Source organism: Ascaphus truei, chromosome 5 (genome assembly GCF_040206685.1).
Source record: "Ascaphus truei isolate aAscTru1 chromosome 5, aAscTru1.hap1, whole genome shotgun sequence".
NCBI lineage: Eukaryota > Metazoa > Chordata > Amphibia > Anura > Ascaphidae > Ascaphus > Ascaphus truei.
Window position 1 is genome coordinate 222216886 of NC_134487.1, and position 19859 is coordinate 222236744.

Below are 19859 nucleotides of genomic sequence, written 5' to 3' on the forward strand. Positions count from 1 at the left end.
GTTTGTTACCATACCTGTTATTTGCCATTAGGGAAGTTCCCCAATCATCCACTGGCTTCTCCCCGTTTGAACTATTGTATGGCCGACACCCAAGGGGCTTACTGGATATAGCCAAAGAGACTTGGGAACACGAGGTTACCCCTTACAGAAGTGTAATAGAGCATGTTGCCCAGATGCAGGACCGCATTGCTGCAGTCCTACCCATAGTGAGGGAACACATGGAGAAAGCTCAAGAAGCACAGAGGAATACATATAATAAGGGTGCTAGGGTCAGAATTTTTTCTCCAGGTGATAGGGTACTAGTTCTGGTTCCCACCGTGGAGAGTAAATTCCTTGCTAAATGGCATGGGCCATATGAGGTCTTGGAAAGAGTGGGAGAAGTAAATTATAAGGTAAGACAGCCAGGTAGGAGGAAACCTGAGCAAATTTACCATATAAACCTACTCAAGCCCTGGAAAGATAGAGAAGTCTTGTTAACCCTAGTACCCCCAGGTCCGTCAGAGAATCAAGAAACTGACCCAGAGGTTAGCATAGCTGAAACCCTGTCTGTTCATCAGAAACGAGAGGTTCAGAATTTAGTGAAAAGAAACAAAGAAATCTTCTCTATACGGCCAGGTAGAACTAGCGTAATTGAACATGACCTAGTCTCTGAACCGGGGGTCCGAGTTAACCTTAAACCGTACCGAATCCCAGAGGCCAAAAGAAAGGCTATAAGTTTAGAGGTTAAAAAAATGCTAAAACTAGGTGTAATTGAGGAATCCCAAAGTGGGTGGAACAGCCCTATAGTCTTAGTCCCAAAGCCAGATGGTACAACAAGGTTTTGTAATGACTACCGGAAACTAAACGCGGTGTCAAAATTTGATACTTATCCTATGCCCAGGGTAGATGAACTTGTAGAGAGACTGGGCAAAGCCCGATATCTCACAACCCTAGACCTAACAAAAGGGTACTGGCAGGTTCCCCTCACAGAAAGGGCAAAAGAAAAGACAGCCTTCTCAACCCCAGACGGCCTCTTTCAGTATAAGGTGTTGCCTTTTGGCTTACATGGAGCTCCCGCCACATTCCAAAGAATGATGGATAAAATTTTAAAACCACATGCTCGGTATGCTGCCGCCTACCTGGATGATGTGGTAATCCATAGTGAAGATTGGCAATCCCACCTTCCAAAGGTCCAAGCTGTGCTTGACGCAGTCCGGTCTGCTGGACTAACTGCTAACCCCGCTAAATGCACTATTGGTCTGGAGGAGGCCAAGTATCTGGGATATTCTATTGGCAGAGGTTTACTCAAACCCCAAACACTCAAAGTGGAGGCGATACAAAATTGGCCAAGGCCAGTTACAAAAAAACAAGTAAGGACCTTTTTGGGGTTAATTGGGTACTATAGAAGGTTTATTCCCAATTTTGCAACTAAGGCAACCCCACTAACTGACCTCACAAAAGCAAGAGGACCGCTAATGGTAAAGTGGTCCCCCGAAACCGAACAGGCCTTTAGAAGCCTGAAAGAAGCTCTCTGTGCCCAACCAGTGTTGGTCACACCTGACTTCTCCAAAGAGTTCGTAGTCCAAACCGACGCATCTGAGGTAGGGCTGGGGGCGGTACTCTCCCAGGAGTCTCAAGGTGAGGAGCACCCCATCCTTTATTTAAGTAGGAAACTAAATCCCCAGGAGAAAAATTACTCCATAGTAGAGAAAGAGTGTCTCGCAATAAAGTGGGCTGTAGAGACGCTCAAATACTACCTGTTGGGGAGAAAATTCCGGTTGGTCACAGATCATGCACCCCTTACCTGGATGTGTCAAAACAGGGAAAAGAATGCTAGAGTGACCAGGTGGTTCCTAAGCCTACAACCCTTTAAATTTTCTGTGGAACACAGGTCAGGGCACAAACATGGCAATGCTGACGGGTTGTCAAGGATGCACTCCCTAATATCCATGGTCGCTCATCCCTCGAGGTCTGAGCTGGGGGGGAGGATATGTGACAGAAACCAGGGGATGGTAATAAATTCCGTATATAGGGCTCCCAGGATACTAGACAGTTTCTATCCTGTTTGGCCTGGGAGTGCAGCCTTATAATACATACACTCCATCTCACAGTTTGGCAAGCGCTGGAACTGAGGGATGAGAGATCCAGACCAGAGTTTGTCTGCTGCCTGATTTCTGTCACCTGTCATGCTAATTAGGAATCAGGTATGAAAGACTGATTTCCTGTTTGCTCTGGTCTTCCAGGAGGCTGGAAGGCTGCTGAACTACAGAGGGGAGAAGCCTCTTCCCCAAACAGGTTCAATCTTTCTGTTCATTTGTGTAAGACTGCAAAAGTACCGTGTTTTGATGTTGGAAGTGGAAAAGCCACTTCCAACCCTGAGTCAGGGATATCTAAGTTAAGTTATCGCTCAGGTGAGCAGCTTTTGTTTTGATCTGTTTTCTGTTGTATGCACTGTGGCAGTCTCAGTGCCTGGGACTGAATAAACCAGGCATAGCCTGTTTAAAGGAACAGTACGTGACGCCTCATCATTTAACCTACCCTAAAAGACCGTGTTCTAAACAGTCCCGGACAAACGACGGAGCCCCGGAGTAAGCCGTTTGTCACAATATATATATATATATATATATATATCATATATATATATATCTGTTATACTGTATATATATATATATATATATATATATATATATATATATATATATATATATATATATATATATATATATATATTATATATATATTGTTATAGCTGTATATTTATATAACTCTATTCTATATCTATCTATTATTATTGTTATCGCTGAATATTTATATAACTATTATATTACAGTATTATATATATTTAGCTATACTGTAGGCCTGAGCATAAATTATGTACTGTACTTGTGGGCTACTGTAACATATTGTTGTTTCCTGTAGGGAGACAACTCTTCTGGTTGACCAAACAAGTGAAGAGAATGATGAGAAGAGTGCCTTAAGGGTCAAAGACACTCTGCATAAAAATCACAATCTAACCGTATCAGAGACCAGCATCAAGAAGATGAGACACAGAATTGGATGGAAATATGGACGTGTGAGGTAAAAGTGTGGTTTAATAAACTGTACCTATAAAATTATTCCTTGTCATTACAGAGCGTACCCTATGATAAGGGACGTCAACAAGATCAAGAGAATGATCCAGGTACAGGCATGGATTGACAGTGGCGAAACTTTTCAGGATTGCATCTTTACTGACGAGTCTACTGTATCGCTTGAGAGATTTGCAACCTTTGCATTCCACAAAAAATGACGCATATCTATGAAGCCGTGTCCAAAACACCCAGTAAAGATGCATGTGTGGGGTGCCATCTCTAGGCGTGGACTAGGATGCATCGTCATCTTTGACGGTAAAATAAGGCCCAAACTCACACGCTGTTGCCTTATGCACTGTACTGGACTAGTGTGCATTCTTTTCTTGTTACAGGAATCATGAATAAAGCTTTTTTCCAAGAGCAAATTGTGCCTGAGATTGTGGAATACATCACACGTGAGTTCCCAGATGGTCACCGTTTCTAACAGGACAATGATCCGAAGCACACCGCGTCAACTGCGCATATTCTTGCCTGCGGTATCAACTGGGTGAAGACGCCAGCTGAGTAAGTACGGTAACCGTGTCTCATTTTTCCCACTGTTTACTGTGTATCTCTTTAACTAATTTTTTTCCTTTTTTTCCCCCTCCAATGACAGATCGCCAGATTTCAATCCTATCGAAATGGTCTGGCATCAGCTAAAGGATTATATCCGCAAAGTGGTGAAACCCTCCAAAAAGGATGACTTGTCGAAAGGCATACTAAGTTTTTGGAATGATGTACTCACCGTGGAACGATGTAATAAATATATTAACCATATTGCGACTGTGTTGCCCATTGTGATACAGCGTAATGGGCATGCATCAGGAAGGTAGTATGGTACAGTACTGTACTGTAGTATGGTAAGTATGATACCATAGGCACACCAAGTACAGTATGATACAGGTAAGTATGGCACAGATTGTTTTACAGTATACACCATGTACTTCACTGCACTCAATTTTTTCTTTTCAGAGAGAGCTGCACTCCCAATCTTGTTACAAAGTATTTTATAGTAGTCATACAATAGTTCTAGTATACAGTAGTTTGACAGTAGTAACTGCATAGTCCAATATGGAGTAGCATTACTGTACACAATGCCATTATATGCACTTACTGTAACTGCACTAATTTTTGTCTTTCCTTTTCACAGAGAGCTGCACTAAAAAAGGACGGGTGTGGGAAGGCGGGGTAACATGTGTAAATTGTGTGAACTGTGTGTATAGTGTATCTACAGTACACACATTTACACAAAAAATCCCTCTCTCAATGAACTACAGAATGCAATGTGGCCATGACGAAGAAGAGAAAGACTAAAAATTTGTATTACTGTTTTATTATTTTAAATGTGCATTATTCATGCTTATTTGTATTTTTCATTCTTCCATGATTATCCACCGGCCCTCAATTTTCAACTGACAGAAGAACTACAGTACATGTACAGTACAAAGAAGATAAAGACTGAATTTTGTATTATTCATGATTATTTGTATTTTTTATTCCTGATAAAATAAATATTTCATTACATTCACGATAATCATAATCATTGAAAGCCCCCCCCCCCCCCCACACACAAAGAAAAAAGAAAGAATTACAAAAATTGGTAATTTATCAAAAACATGATTCAGATGATGATTTTTTTAAATCTCTTTTTTTTTCTTTGAACTTTAAATTTACTTTGAATGTGTGTGTGTGTGTGTGTGTGTGTGCGCGTGGGGGTGGGGGTTCTTGAAGAAGGCTTTGGGTTTGTGTGTGAAGTGCTTAGGGGTGGGCTACACTACTTACTTGAATATTTTCAACAGGTCATCGTAATGTTTTGATCCCCACACCCACACCCCAAATAAATAAAAATCACATAAATAAAGCATGTGCATGACTAGTGTCGCATTAAAAAGCTACAGTGCTGATTGAATATCAGAATATCAAGAATTTTTATGCAGGCACTTGTCTGGAAACAAAACAAAAAAAACACAAAAAAATAATAATTCAGACTTGAATTTCTAAATGAATGTGAAGTTATACACGCATGTGCATAAATGTGACACCATGCTCTGTACGTTATACACGCAGGAATGTGATGACAGGGTCGGGAAGATTGAAGCCAGAAAGCCATAAATTCCAAGGAATGGTGTGGGAGATGTGTACTGTAGATAAGAAGTTGAAATAGTACTTTAGGATTGAAGCCAGAAAGCCATAAATTCCAAGGAATGGTGTGGGAGATGTGTACTGTAGATAAGAAGTAGATAAGAAGTTGAAATAGTACTTTAGCCTTGTGTGTGCGCGGGGGCGAGGGAGAGCGCTGTATGCTCCGAAAATGTGATACTGTAACACGCCTATGCGTTTCATTTTACAATTACAGTACAGTACTGCGGCGCACACAGACATGCAGAGAATGTACGGCTGTACTGTACTGTAGGTTGAATTGCTATTAGACTTTTAAGATAACAGCTCGCAAATGCCCACCTGTGTTTTTAGACGGTATTGCAGTATAGCAGACAGCGCTAAAAATCTGAGCGCTAACATACCAAAAACCGCTACGGAAAAAAAGAAAACAGACCGCATCTGGCCGCGTCTTGTCAGAGCGACGCGGCTACGGCTGCATTAGGATAAAGGCGGCCACAGCTGTATCTGTCCTGTCTGGTGCTTGATCCCGTGAAAGAATTCTGGTCTCCCGTGTCATTGTGTGAGGAGCGGCGTTAAGTGTGAGGGAGAGAGGAGATGAGGGGATGTAGAGAGGAGGGTTGAGTGAGAGAGGAGGGTGTAAGAGAGGTGGGGAGAGGGGGTGTAAGACAGAGGGGGACAGTGAGGGGGTTAGAGAAATACATGGGGGAGGGAGAGGATGAAAGGCGGGCACTGTGAGATGGGGGAGAGGAATAGAGGGGGGTGACAGAGAGGAGGTGTGTGAGGGGGGTAGGGATCTCACAAGGCCACTGTGATGGGGACCTTGACAGAAACTAGCATTTTTATTTGTGGGGGAGCTTTACATTTTTTGCAGCGTGGCCCCAAATATGTAGTTATGCTACTGCTTCCTACCTTATAATTGTTTGCTTCAGAGGATCGTATAACGACATAAAAAGTTCAGCATCTTCTCCTATTCTGCATACAAAGTTTCTCACAAAGACGTAGAGACCATGTGTAGGCGAGGAGCTTATCCAGCCATACATGCTAAAGTCATTTTGAGCTTTTGACTGGAATAAAAAAAAATATTTAATTACTACCTGTCAAATAAATATACAGTAAATGACCATATTTATTCACACAAACTAAAACAGTAACTTATCGCAAAGTTTAGCTTTAAAAGCATCAATTTATAATAAAGGTTTTCCACAGCAATTTACCAGTATAAACATGAATATTTTTAAACAACACATTCAATTCCAGATATATAGTACTTCTAAAATTTTATTTTATTTCAGACATATCTAAAACGGACCCCTGAAAAGAAATAGTCAGATCCACAAAAGGGTACTAAGCTTTAGCATGCCTTTACTCCTGTTCAAATGAATAGGAGTAAATGTGTGCTAAAGCTTGGGACCTTTTCGTGGATCTGGGCCAGAGAAGTTAAAAGGTTTACTCAAGGTCTAGATCACAAATAGGAGGCGTGTACAGTATAAAGCTTTCATATAAGTATGAAATTGACACTAACACAGGTCTTCACTAATCTCACTACGAATTATCGCAGTGCAATCTTGTGTTAACTTCCACTCACTTTAATGGTGCTAAAACCCATATTGGAGGTTAGTACATTTTGCCCCCAAAGGGGCCTATGTGGTCTCCTGGATGCAAATGTGATCCAATGTGATGCAATAAAACAGGTGTGGTCAACTTCAGTCCTCAAGAGCCACCAACATTTCAGGTTTTGAGTATATCCTTACTTCAGCACAGGTCAATCAATCAGTGCTTCAGTCATTATGATTGAGTTACTGATTGAGCCACCTGTGCTGAAGCAGGGGTATACTTAACACCTGTCCTGTTGGTTGCCTTGAAGACTGGAGTTGGCCACTGTAACAGTGACACATCCTTGTTTAAATAAAGCAGCCTCAGAGCTCTGAGAATCCAGCAGAGAGATAGTTAATTGCAGCCACTCAATTAACTAGTCTCCACCTGGACTAATGAGAGCTCTGTAAAAAGCCTTATGTGAGACATAGGAGAGGGATTTCCTTAGCTCACATTTGGGCTGACAGAAGGAGGACAGGATAGCCAGCACACAGACACTGTCTTGAGCACAAAGACTGTGCTGAGATTAAGATATCCAGACACCCAGAGACCAATATTTCCTGGACACAGAGGACCCAGGAACCTCACAGAGACTGACATGGAGAGCCACCTGCTTAAGGTACTTCCCGAGACTTCGGGGTGATAGGCTGGTAATGGGAATATCCCTCCAGTCCTGCAGATAGGGTCTGGGGAAATAAGTTAACCTTACAAAGGAATATGGGGTTTGTTATTTTGTTGTTTTTGTATGTTTTGCCTGGATAAAGGCTCAATCAAGCCAAAATATAATTTGACCCTAAAACAGTCTCCATTTGCATACCTCTGCACACATCTCTTACAGCCACCCTTGCAATAGGAGTTAAGGACTCGACTCAAAGGGTTAGAATTAAGTAATTAACAGGGCTACAATGCACTCATGAAGGGAACTTTATTCATAGGATTAGAACCTTACTGGCTATCACATCCAGTTTTTTAATCATACCGCACCAGAAACAATAATAAGTGTGGTAGAAGGCAGTTTCCTGATTGATTCCTAATTGTACCAGTGATTTTAATATATTGCATATACTGCTGCGGCAGAGTTTATTCGAGCATTTGCCCGTTCTCTGCCGCAGCAGTAGCCTGGCGCGCGCCCGAGAGTGACGGGCGCGCGCCGAAGCAGCGGAAGAGCGCCCTCCGATCGGGGCGCTCTCCCTACCGCTGCCGGGTCCGCCGGGTCCCCCGGAACCCCCTGCCGCCGTCCCGCGATCGCGGGACACCAGGGCTCCCTCGGGGAGCCCCTGGACGCGCGTGCAGGGGGCGCACGCTCCCGAAGACGCGTGACCGCGCGTCTATGACGCGCGGCACGCCGAGGGGCGGCCACTAGCAAGCCGGGAGATTTCCCGGCTTGCGGTACCGACCACACTCGAATAAAGTGTGTCGGTACTGTATGTAAATGAAATAGCAGATTAATAAGTGGAATACCAAGTAAACATTCAATAAGAGGAGCTTCATACAGAATTTGTCCCAAAAGCATTTTCCATGTGTAGCGCTGTTTCCCCCCACCCTCTGAAAGATGTGGTGGCTACTGAGTGTATGTGGTGCTTTACCTGTGGCTCACATGAGGCCTGGGCCTCAACTGCTGGAGCCTGGAGTGTACCTGGATCATCCGGTGGCAGCGCCTCCACCTGTGAGGGATCCTGACAGCGCCGGATAACCCCTTCACAGGACCCAATACAATAACTAGGCACAGCCGTATATAACAGTTTACTGCATGCAACTTGGTCTTCTATACGCATAGAACACAGGACTCAAACATGGCCTTAGCCCACACTGTTCAACCTCCTTGTCCACACCCTGGTAGGGTCTTCCCGAATGTACAGGGGTACCCTGGGAACTGAACCACTCTGGTGTTCACAGGAGCCAACCCACCCCAAAGTGTGTAAGACATCGCTGCCCACCGTGAGAGTGTAGAGTTGGTGAACTTGGTGACCTTCTGATACCTGCCAGGTGCTTCAGCTTACAAGAGGAGTCTGGGCCAGCTGGGGCTTATGAGGGGATCTCCGGCCTAGCTCAGGGGCCACTGATACCCTGAGCACACCCTTACCCTTCACTGTCCCAGCTCCGACTGGCCTGGCCCTCAAGCACGCCAAATGTATCTCTTTAATGCAGGTAGCTTCTAGGAGCCCTATTAGCTGGTTGTGCTACATGTGTCTCGCAGCCCCTGGGGCTGCTGAGGATTATAGTCCCTCACTTTATTCTGTAATGGCCGCTGCTATTGCGCTTGCACTACGCATGCACGACCTCCTAAATTGCCGCCAACTGTCCGGACCCTTCTGCACATGCGCTAGGCTTCACTGCACATGGGCGTCTGCAGTAAGATGGCGGCGCCCTGCAACGGGAGCCGCCACGGACCTCCAGCAACCCAGTCGCCTTTCCAGACTACCCGCAGGCTCCTGCACCTTCCCCCACCTGCCGCTGCCCCTGCCCTAGCCTCCGCTGCCAGCTGCAGCCGCATCCCAGTTAAGGGCAGCAAGGGGGACCTGGCCATATTCTCCTTCTGGTGAAAGAACGAATGTCCCCACTTGGGAACATTGCAACCCATAACCACAAACATAAGTTATATAATAAAAATGCAGTGATACATATAAAACTTATCACAATTCAAATGGCATTAAACAAGGTTATACAACTCGGTGAACATCCCAATAACAGACCATATTTTGCTCCAAGACCACTGCTGAGATTCGTAGTGGGGTGCTCCTAACGAAGCATAGGCTACCCGGTTGGGAGGGTACCTTACTCGTTGGCTTCTGCGATGCTCTTCTGCAACCCTTCTCTGGGGAGTATTAATCGTACGCTTGAGGCTCAGTCTCTCTCATTGGGGGTATAACAGTCTCTGGAATTTCTCTAGCTTGTATGAAACAAGGACTCCTGAGGTCCAGAGGAGGGCTCATTGGAGCCACCGGATTGGGTGTATGCTACCTGGGCCCATTACCATGGGCTCCTTCGGGAGGTGCCCCTTGACTTTAATCTGCCCTACTAGAAGGGCCTTCCGTAGGATCCTCGGCTGTTTCTCTCACTCTCTCTGAATTCTCGTCAGATCCTTCTGGCTCACCGGCCAATGGTCTAGTCTTTATTTGGGGATCCATATCTCCCACTTGTGGGATAGGCAGTAGATGGTTGCAGTGCCAGACCTTTATCTTGCCATCTCAATCGCGTATGCGGTAGACAGGGAGGCCCTCGAATACCCCATCGCGCTAGCGGTCGGCCAGTTGTGTTTGCCAGGGATCCCTAGGTTGCGGAGGAGATCGGCCTCTCCAGGTCAAATTTCCCGATGGCGGACCTTATGATCGTAGCGCTGTTAATTACCGGCATTCAGATGAGCTGATGCTTTCTCCGCTAGTTGGTAGGCTCGTTGCAGGCTTTCTTGGAGCCGCTGTACATACTTCAAGTGTGTCCTGTTGGATACCCCATCTAGATACTCAGACGTATATCTATAGGCAGCCGTGCTTCGCGCCCGAACATTAGAAAGTAAGGAGTGAATCCCATAGATTCGTGGCGGGTGCAGTTATAGGCGTGCACCAAGGACCCCACGTGTTTATAAGGGATTTGTCTGAACATTCAGGATGAACGCTGACAGGAAGTTATATCACCTGGTCTGAAGCCACCACGGCTATCCTGCCCTTACTCCCCTGCCGGACCTGACTACCCTTTGCCTGCCACCTGCCTTGACCTCGGAACTGGACCTGACTACTCTTTGCTTGCCGCCTGCCTCGACCCCGGAACATAAACGATTAACCTTTGTGACAAACGGCTTACTCCGGGGCTCCGCCGTCTGTCCGGGACTGTTAGAACACGGTCTTTTAGGGTAGGTTAAATGACGAGGCGTCACGTGCTGTTCCTTTAAGCAGGCTATGCCTGGTTTATTCTGTCCCAGGCACTGAGACTGCCACGGTGCATACAATAGAAACACATCAAAACAAAAAGCTGCTCACCTGAGCGATAACTTAACTTAGATTTTCCCTAACTCAGGGTGGAAGTGGCGTTTCCACTTCCAACAACAAAACAAGGTACTTTTTAGTTTTAGACAAAAAGGAACAGAAACATTTAACCTGTTTGGGGAGAGGCTTTTTCCCCTCTCTGCTTCCAGCAGCCTTCCTGTCTCCAGGCTCTTGGGGAGAGGGGAGAGGAAATAGGAAATCAGTCTTACATACCTGATTTCTAATTAGCATGACAGGTGACAGAAATCAGGCAGCAGACAAACTTTGGTCTGGATCTCTCATCCCTCAGTTCCAGCGCTTGCCAAACTGTGGGATGGAGTGCATGTATTATAAGGCTGCACTCCCAGGCTAAACAGGATAGAAACTGTTCAGTATCCTGGGAGCCCTATATATGGAATTTATTACCATCCCCTGGTTTCTGTCACATATCCTCCCCCCCAGCTCAGACCTCGAGGGATGAGCGACCATGGATATTAGAGAGTGCATCCTTGACAACCCGTCAGCATTGCCATGTTTGTGCCCTGACCTGTGTTCCACAGAAAATTTAAAGGGTTGTAGGCTTAGGAACCACCTGGTCACTCTAGCATTCTTTTCCCTGTTTTGACACATCCAGGTAAGGGGTGCATGATCTGTGACCAACCGGAATTTTCTCCCCAACAGGTAGTATTTGAGCGTCTCTACAGCCCACTTTATTGCGAGACACTCTTTCTCGACTATGGAGTAATTTTTCTCCTGGGGATTTAGTTTCCTACTTAAATAAAGGATGGGGTGCTCCTCACCTTGAGACTCCTGGGAGAGTACCGCCCCCAGCCCTACCTCAGATGCGTCGGTTTGGACTACGAACTCTTTGGAGAAGTCAGGTGTGACCAACACTGGTTGGGCACAGAGAGCTTCTTTCAGGCTTCTAAAGGCCTGTTCGGTTTCGGGGGACCACTTTACCATTAGTGGTCCTCTTGCTTTTGTGAGGTCGGTTAGTGGGGTTGCCTTAGTTGCAAAATTGGGAATAAACCTTCGATAGTACCCAATTAACCCCAAAAAGGTCCTTACTTGTTTTTTTGTAACTGGCCTTGGCCAATTTTGTATCGCCTCTACTTTGAGTGTTTGGGGTTTGAGTAAACCTCTGCCAATAGAATACCCCAGATACTTGGCCTCCTCCAGACCAATAGTGCATTTAGCGGGGTTAGCAGTTAGTCCAGCAGACCGAACTGTGTCGAGCACAGCTTGGACCTTTGGAAGGTGGGATTGCCAATCTTCACTATGGATTACCACATCATCCAGGTAGGCGGCAGCATACCGAGCATGTGGTTTTAAAATGTTATCCATCATTCTTTGGAATGTGGCGGGAGCTCCATGTAAGCCAAAAGGCAGCACCTTATACTGAAAGAGGCCGTCTGGGGTTGAGAAGGCTGTCTTTTCTTTTGCCCTTTCTGTGAGGGGAACCTGCCAGTACCCTTTTGTTAGGTCTAGGGTTGTGACATATTGGGCTTTGCCCAGTCTCTCTACAAGTTCATCTACCCTGGGCATAGGATAAGTATCAAATTTTGACACCGCGTTGAGTTTCCGGTAGTCATTACAAAACCTTGTTGTACCATCTGGCTTTGGGACTAAGACTATAGGGCTGTTCCACCGCATTTTTTTAACCTCTAAACTTATAGCCTCTCTTTTTGCCTCTGGGATTCGGTACGGTTTAAGGTTAACTCGGACCCCCGGTTCAGAGACTAGGTCATGTTCAATTAAGCTAGTTCTACCTGGCTGTGTAGAGAAGACTTCTTTGTTTCTTTTCACTAAATTCTGAACCTCTCGTTTCTGATGAACGGACAGGGTTTCAGCTATGCTAACCTCTGGGTCAGTTTCTCGATTCTCTGACTGACCTGGGGGAACTAGGGTTAACAAGACCTCTCTATCTTTCCAGGGCTTAAGTAGGTTTACATGGTAAATTTTCTCAGGTTTCCTCCTACCTGGCTGTCTCACCTTCTAATTTACTTCTCCCACTCTTTCCAAGACCTCATATGGCCCATGCCACTTAGCAAGGAATTTACTCTCTACGGTGGGAACCAGAACTAGCACCTTATTGCCTGGAAAAAAATTCTGACCCTAGCACCCTTATTATACGTATTCCTCTGTGCTTCTTGAGCTTTTTCCATGTGTTCCCTCACTATAGGTAGGACTGCAGCTGTGCAGTCCTGCATCTGGGCAACATGCTCTATTACACTTCTGTAAGGGGTAACCTCATGTTCCCAAGTCTCTTTGGCTATATCCAGTAAGCCCCTTGGGTGTCGGCCATACAATAGTTCAAACGGGGAGAAGCCTGTGGATGATTGGGGAACTTCCCTAATGGCAAATAACAGGTATGGTAACAAACAATCCCAGTTTTTCCCATCCTTATCGACCGCACGGCGTAACATGCTCTTTAAGGGTTTATTGAACCGTTCTACTAAACCATCTGTTTGTGGATGATAGACTGAGGTTCTGAGATACATACACATACAAATTAAATGTCCCAGGCGCTGTGAAATAAAGTCCAATAGACCCAAATACCGTGAACCAATTAGGCAGTCTTTAGTACAGGATTCCTATGTTTGATAGATGGATGATCTTGATAGTTGATGGACAGGCAGGGGTGTTTTTCTATTTTGATGTGCTGATGTCCCTGAAATCACAGAAAAAGACACAACAGGGCACGCCAATAGCGTGGTATGTTTCATCAATAGCCCCCTAACTAGAACCCTGAAATCCTACTTACAGGATATGGGCTCTCAACGTACAGTTGAGAGAATCTGTGCCACATGTCCCTACTCCTCAGATCGTCTCACGGATCCCACGTGGTCTCGTCTGCAGGAGTCCCCTCACTCAACGATGTTGGTGGTATGGATATTATACTCCAACACTCCCACAGATGTACGCGTGTGGGGGGGGGGGGTAGAGAGACGGGGAAGATAAGGAACAGAACTAGTGTGATAACGTATGGGGTTTTATTGACATAAAAACAACGTTGAAATCACACTTACAATGTTAAAACTTCTCAAGCACAGCTCGCATTGCCGTCCGCAACCTGTATGGTTCCAAATGCTGCCAAGGGGAGGATCGCCGCACACCGCACTCGATCCCGGAAATCAAAGTGACGTCAGTGGTGGGGCAGACCGGAACTCTCCTCACACTAGGAACTACGGGTGCCCGAACAGCTCAATTCACTAGGCTCCTCCTCCCTACGCGTTTCGTGACGAGTTGTCACTTCCTCAGGGGATAACGGAGCCTAGTGGATAGGCTATTTATATGCTAATCTTAAGTGGAGAACCCTCCTACGAAAGGGGATGGACTATCCATGACAGCTATACAATAATTAAGACTGCGATCTTGTTAAAGGCAGACTGGGATCAAGAGTATTAATAATGCATACCTAATCAACTGGAAGCCATCAATCGCATGTAGATTAAAGAAATAGCCTTAATTACTAGTGAATTGAATGATAAAAAATGCTTAATACAACATATGTGATCAACTACTACTAAAAATCACATAAATGTTAAAAAATACATCTATAGAATAAAAATAAAAATACATATACATTCTTAAAAGTACATATAAACCTAAAATACATATAAGTTTTAGAATACCAATAGCAGATAAAGAAATTTTGTATGAACACTGATAATAAATGAACAGTAAAACCTGTAGATCAATCAGGCATAAAAGCATAACCAATTTAATGATCTTTAAAAAAGCATAACCAATTTATGGATCTTTTAAAAAAGATCCATAAATTGGTTATGCTTTTTTAAAGATCAGTAAATTGGTTATGCTTTTATGCCTGATTGATCTACAGGTTTTACTGTTCATTTATTATCAGTGTTCATACAAAATTTCTTTATCTGCTATTGGTATTCTAAAACTTATATGTATTTTAGGTTTATATGTACTTTTAAGAATGTATATGTATTTTTATTTTTATTCTATAGATGTATTTTTTAACATTTATGTGATTTTTAGTAGTAGTTGATCACATATGTTGTATTAAGCATTTTTTATCATTCAATTCACTAGTAATTAAGGCTATTTCTTTAATCTACATGCGATTGATGGCTTCCAGTTGATTAGGTATGCATTATTAATACTCTTGATCCCAGTCTGCCTTTAACAAGATCGCAGTCTTAATTATTGTATAGCTGTCATGGATAGTCCATCCCCTTTCGTAGGAGGGTTCTCCACTTAAGATTAGCATATAAATAGCCTATCCACTAGGCTCCGTTATCCCCTGAGGAAGTGACAACTCGTCACGAAACGCGTAGGGAGGAGGAGCCTAGTGAATTGAGCTGTTCGGGCACCCGTAGTTCCTAGTGTGAGGAGAGTTCCGGTCTGCCCCACCACTGACGTCACTTTGATTTCCGGGATCGAGTGCGGTGTGCGGCGATCCTCCCCTTGGCAGCATTTGGAACCATACAGGTTGCGGACGGCAATGCGAGCTGTGCTTGAGAAGTTTTAACATTGTAAGTGTGATTTCAACGTTGTTTTTATGTCAATAAAACCCCATACGTTATCACACTAGTTCTGTTCCTTATCTTCCCCGTCTCTCTACCCCCCCCCCCCCCACACGCATACATCTGTGGGAGTGTTGGAGTATAATATCCATACCACCAACATCGTTGAGTGAGGGGACTCCTGCAGACGAGACCACGTGGGATCCGTGAGACGATCTGAGGAGTAGGGACGTGTGGCACAGATTCTCTCAACTGTACGTTGAGAGCCCATATCCTGTAAGTAGGATTTCAGGGTTCTAGTTAGGGGGCTATTGATGAAACATACCACGCTATTGGCGTGCCCTGCTGTGTCTTTTTCTGTGATTTCAGGGACATCAGCACATCAAAATAGAAAAACACCCCTGCCTGTCCATCAACTATCAAGATCATCCATCTATCAAACATAGGAATCCTGTACTAAAGACTGCCTAATTGGTTCACGGTATTTGGGTCTATTGGACTTTATTTCACAGCGCCTGGGACATTTAATTTGTATGTGTATTTGCTTTATATAGATTTGGAAAAGTCTGTTGATTTTTGTTCCATAGGCTGCTTTAATTTCTGATTAATTTTGATCAATTTATGGTTAATCACTTTATTTTTGGGTATCACTGTTATCACATTTTCACAATCATTTATTGTAGGTCAGCGCTTTTTAGAGGGCTTATATTTGTTTGTTTGCTGAGGTTCTGAGATGCTTGATTTTTAGGAGTTTACATAACTCTTTTGTTACTTGGGACATAAATGGTGTTCCCTGGTCAGATAAGATCTCTTTAGGAATTCCGACCCGGGAAAACAGAACTATTAACTCTTTTGCTATGTTTTTGGCAGAGGTGCTACATAGGGGAACTGCCTCCGGATATCGGGTGGCATAATCTAATATTACCAATATATGCTGATGTCCCCTAGCAGACTTTATTAGGGGTCCTACTAGATCCATAGCAATCCGGTCAAATGGTACATCTATTATGGGAAGGGGTACCAATGGGCTACGGTACGCTTTGAACGGGGCGGTGATCTGACATTTTGGGCACGAAGAGCAATAATTCGTAATTTCTGCCAGAACCCCTGGCCAATAGAAGCTTCGGAGAACCTTTTCTTTTGTTTTTTCCATCCCTAGGTGTCCCCCCAATGGGTGACTATGAGCGAGGTGTAATACTACATTACGGAATGTCCGTGGTACCAACAATTGTTTAGTTGTAACTGACTTCCTTTTATCAACCCGATATACTAGGTTATTCTCTACCTCGAAGAAGGGGTAGGCAAGTGACCTATCTGGTTGGCCAGGAGTACTATTCTGGTCCCGTATATTCCCCCTTGCTACCGCTAATGTGGGATCTTCCCATTGGGCCTTCTTAAAACTCCCAGGGCTGACCTCTAGGTCAGCGAGGGTCTTATCCTGTTCTGGGGTGGTAAGTGCCTGTTCAACATCTTGATTTGGGGTATTCCCTACCAAGGTAGCCATGGGGAAGGGAATTTTACCGCACTCCTCCTTTTCCCCCTTCTTATTTGGGCCCTCGTCAACCTCTATTTCTGAAAAAGGGAAAGGATTGGTTTCTTCTGTTACTTCGTTATGGTCCGCTATTGAACTCTGGGCGCTATTCTGAGAGGAGGACCACATTTTTCGAAAATGGGGAAAGTCGGTCCCTATTAACACATCATGTGCTAGTTTGGGTACAATACCCACTTTGAAATCTAAAGAACCAAACTCTGTTTCAAAAAAAACATCAACAGTTGAATATTCATGATTATCCCCATGTATACAACAAATCTTTGTGAACTGTTTACCTGTTTCTTCTTAATGGGCAACAGGTATTCGGACACTAGTGTGACCATGCTCCCAGAGTCAAGAAGTGCCCGAACCCTCTTACCATTAACCTTTACAAATGCCCACAGATGGTTATTCAAGGGGTCCTCTGGGCTAGGGCCCATACATTGGGACCACAGCGAATAAGGTTCAACGCTGTTGCATTGCATGGGTTCAGCATTTAGTGGGCAGACTTTCGCAGTGTGGCCCCTCTCATAACAATTTACACATTTAGGTACATAGTCTGTGTCCCACTTAGAGCCTTTTTTCGGCTCCCCATGTTGGCTGTTGCCCTTAGTGTGCGAGCCACTGTTGCTGGTGCTGTGTGAAGGCGGTCGTCGCTCTTCAGCCCCCCTTAACCCTGGTACCCTTTTACCGTCTCTGGAAGAGTCCTGGAACCTTGGGTAGTGGGGTTGCTCCACGACTATGGGTTGCGGGTGCTCTTCTGCCTCATTGTACCTTTCTACCAGGGCCACAAGCTCGTCTGCATTGTGGGGGTCACTCTGACTGACCCAACGGCGTAGGGCAGAGGGAAGTTTCCTCAAGAACTGGTCCATGACCAACCGTTCCACGATGTGGCTTGCTGAGTTGATCTCGGGTTGTAGCCACTTCCGAGCGAGGTGGATGAGGTCATACATCTGGCTTCGGGTGGCTTTATCCATCGTGAAGGACCATGCGTGGAACCTTTGGGCACGATCAGCCGTGGTTACGCCGAGGCGGGCGAGGATCTCGAACTTCAATTTTGCATAGACGTTAGCTTCGGCTGGCTCTAGATCAAAGTAAGCCTTCTGGGATTCGCCGCTTAGGAAGGGTGCGATTAGACTGGCCCACTCAGCTTCTGGCCATCCCTCTCTCTGTGCCGTGCGTTCAAATGTGAGAAGATAGGTTTCCACATCATCCGAGGGCCCCATCTTCTGAAGGTAGTGGCTTGCCCTGAACATTTTCGGGACTGGGGCTGCCTCTACCAGTGGAAGGTTACTGATAGTCCCCCTCAGGATCTCTAGTTCCTGCTGTAAGCCCTGGGCGAACCGTTGTTGCTCCTCTCTCAGCAAGCGGTTTGTCTCTTGCTGGTTTGCATTCGCCTGTTGCTGGATTGGATTAGTCTCTTGCTGGTTTATTAACAGCTGTTGCTGGTTTGCATTAGTCTCTTGCTGGGCTATTAACCGCTGTTGCTAGGTTTCATTTGCCTGTTGCAGGGCTGCATTAATCTTTTGCTGGGCTTCATTCGCGTCTTTCTGGACAGCGACATTGCGTAGCAGCGCACTCACCACGTCTTCCATCTTGTTTGGAGAGAAAAAAAACATTTTTTTTCTTGTTAAAGTTCTTTAACCCGCAGACCTTTTAGTGTTCTGCCCGCATTCTCCACCATATGTGACAAACGACTTACTCCGGGGCTCCGCGGTATGTCCGGGACTGTTAGAACACGGTCTTTTAGGGTAGGTTAAATGACGAGGCGTCACCTGCTGTTCCTTTAAGCAGGCTATGCCTGGTTTATTCTGTCCCAGGCACTGAGACTGCCACGGTGCATACAATAGAAACACATCAAAACAAAAAGCTGCTCACCTGAGCGATAACTTAACTTAGATTTTCCCTAACTCAGGGTGGAAGTGGCTTTTCCACTTCTAACAACAAAACAAGGTACTTTTCAGTTTTAGACAAAAAGGAACAGAAACATTTAACCTGTTTGGGGAGAGGCATTTTCCCCTCTCTGCTTCCAGCAGCCTTCCTGTCTCCAGGCTCTTGGGGAGAGGGGAGAGGAAACAGGAAATCAGTCTTACATACCTGATTTCTAATTAGCATGACAGGTGACAGAAATCAGGCAGCAGACAAACTCTGGTCTGAATCTCTCATCCCTCAGTTCCAGCGCTTGCCAAACTGTGGGATGGAGTGCATGTATTATAAGGCTGCACTCCCAGGCCAAACAGGATATAAACTGTTCAGTATCCTGGGAGCCCTATATATGGAATTTATTACCATCCCCTGGTTTCTGTCACACCTTGCATCCCAGGCCTCTCATCCCTGGCCAAGGTCAGTGTATTACTCCCTACCTCTGCCCTGCGGGTTCGTATACTGTTTGCAGTCAGCAATGTTACACATTGCACGAGCAAACGCAATGGACTCCGCAGAGGTAGCGAATGCTGTTTCCTGTCAGGGCCAGCTTCTGGGAACCCATGCCCCCATCTAACTACGCTGGATCAGAAACTGGATTCAATCTCCAATACACTGCAGACCCTGTGCAGTAACCTTAGTACACTCAAGGTGATCCCATCTATGCCCGCGCCTTTAGCTTGTGATGCTGCACCAATATCTTTGGTCCTAAGAGAGCCCCGGATCTCGACTCCCGTCCACTATGGAGGACTTTCCTCAGCTTACAGAGGATTCTTGAACCAGTGCAAGGTGCAGTTCGACACACAACCATCATCCTTCTCTACCCACCGCTCTTGAGTGGCATATATCTTCTCGCTCCTCATGGATGAAGCAATAGCTAACATTGTGTCAGCAATTACAATCCTCCATCACATTCAGAAAGCCCAGAACAAGGTGCCCACTGGAATAGAGATTCCTCCATCCAAACTTTTCATTCCTCCTTCACTCCAGCAGGAGGTCCTACGATGGGGACACAAATCAAAACTTGCAGGCCATCCATGGGTTCAACAAATATAATCACTGCGCTTCTCCATGTAAAGAGCATGCAGCTAGTGAAGGAAATGGCCATACAAATGTGCAAAACAGAAAGTGAATCCCTGCGCTTCTC

The 19859-nt window shown here is 45.2% G+C and overlaps 1 protein-coding gene across 1 annotated transcript in view; it reads right to left on the bottom strand.

Annotated features, from left to right (window-relative positions):
* DOCK2 (dedicator of cytokinesis 2) overlaps positions 1-19859 on the bottom strand; it is a 1423644-nt gene that overhangs the window by 1242942 nt on the left and 160843 nt on the right. Inside the window, exon 8 of the mRNA XM_075599153.1 lies at positions 6120-6274. Within this exon, the coding sequence (XP_075455268.1) occupies positions 6120-6274 (155 nt within the window). The remainder of the gene's footprint in view (positions 1-6119; positions 6275-19859) is intronic.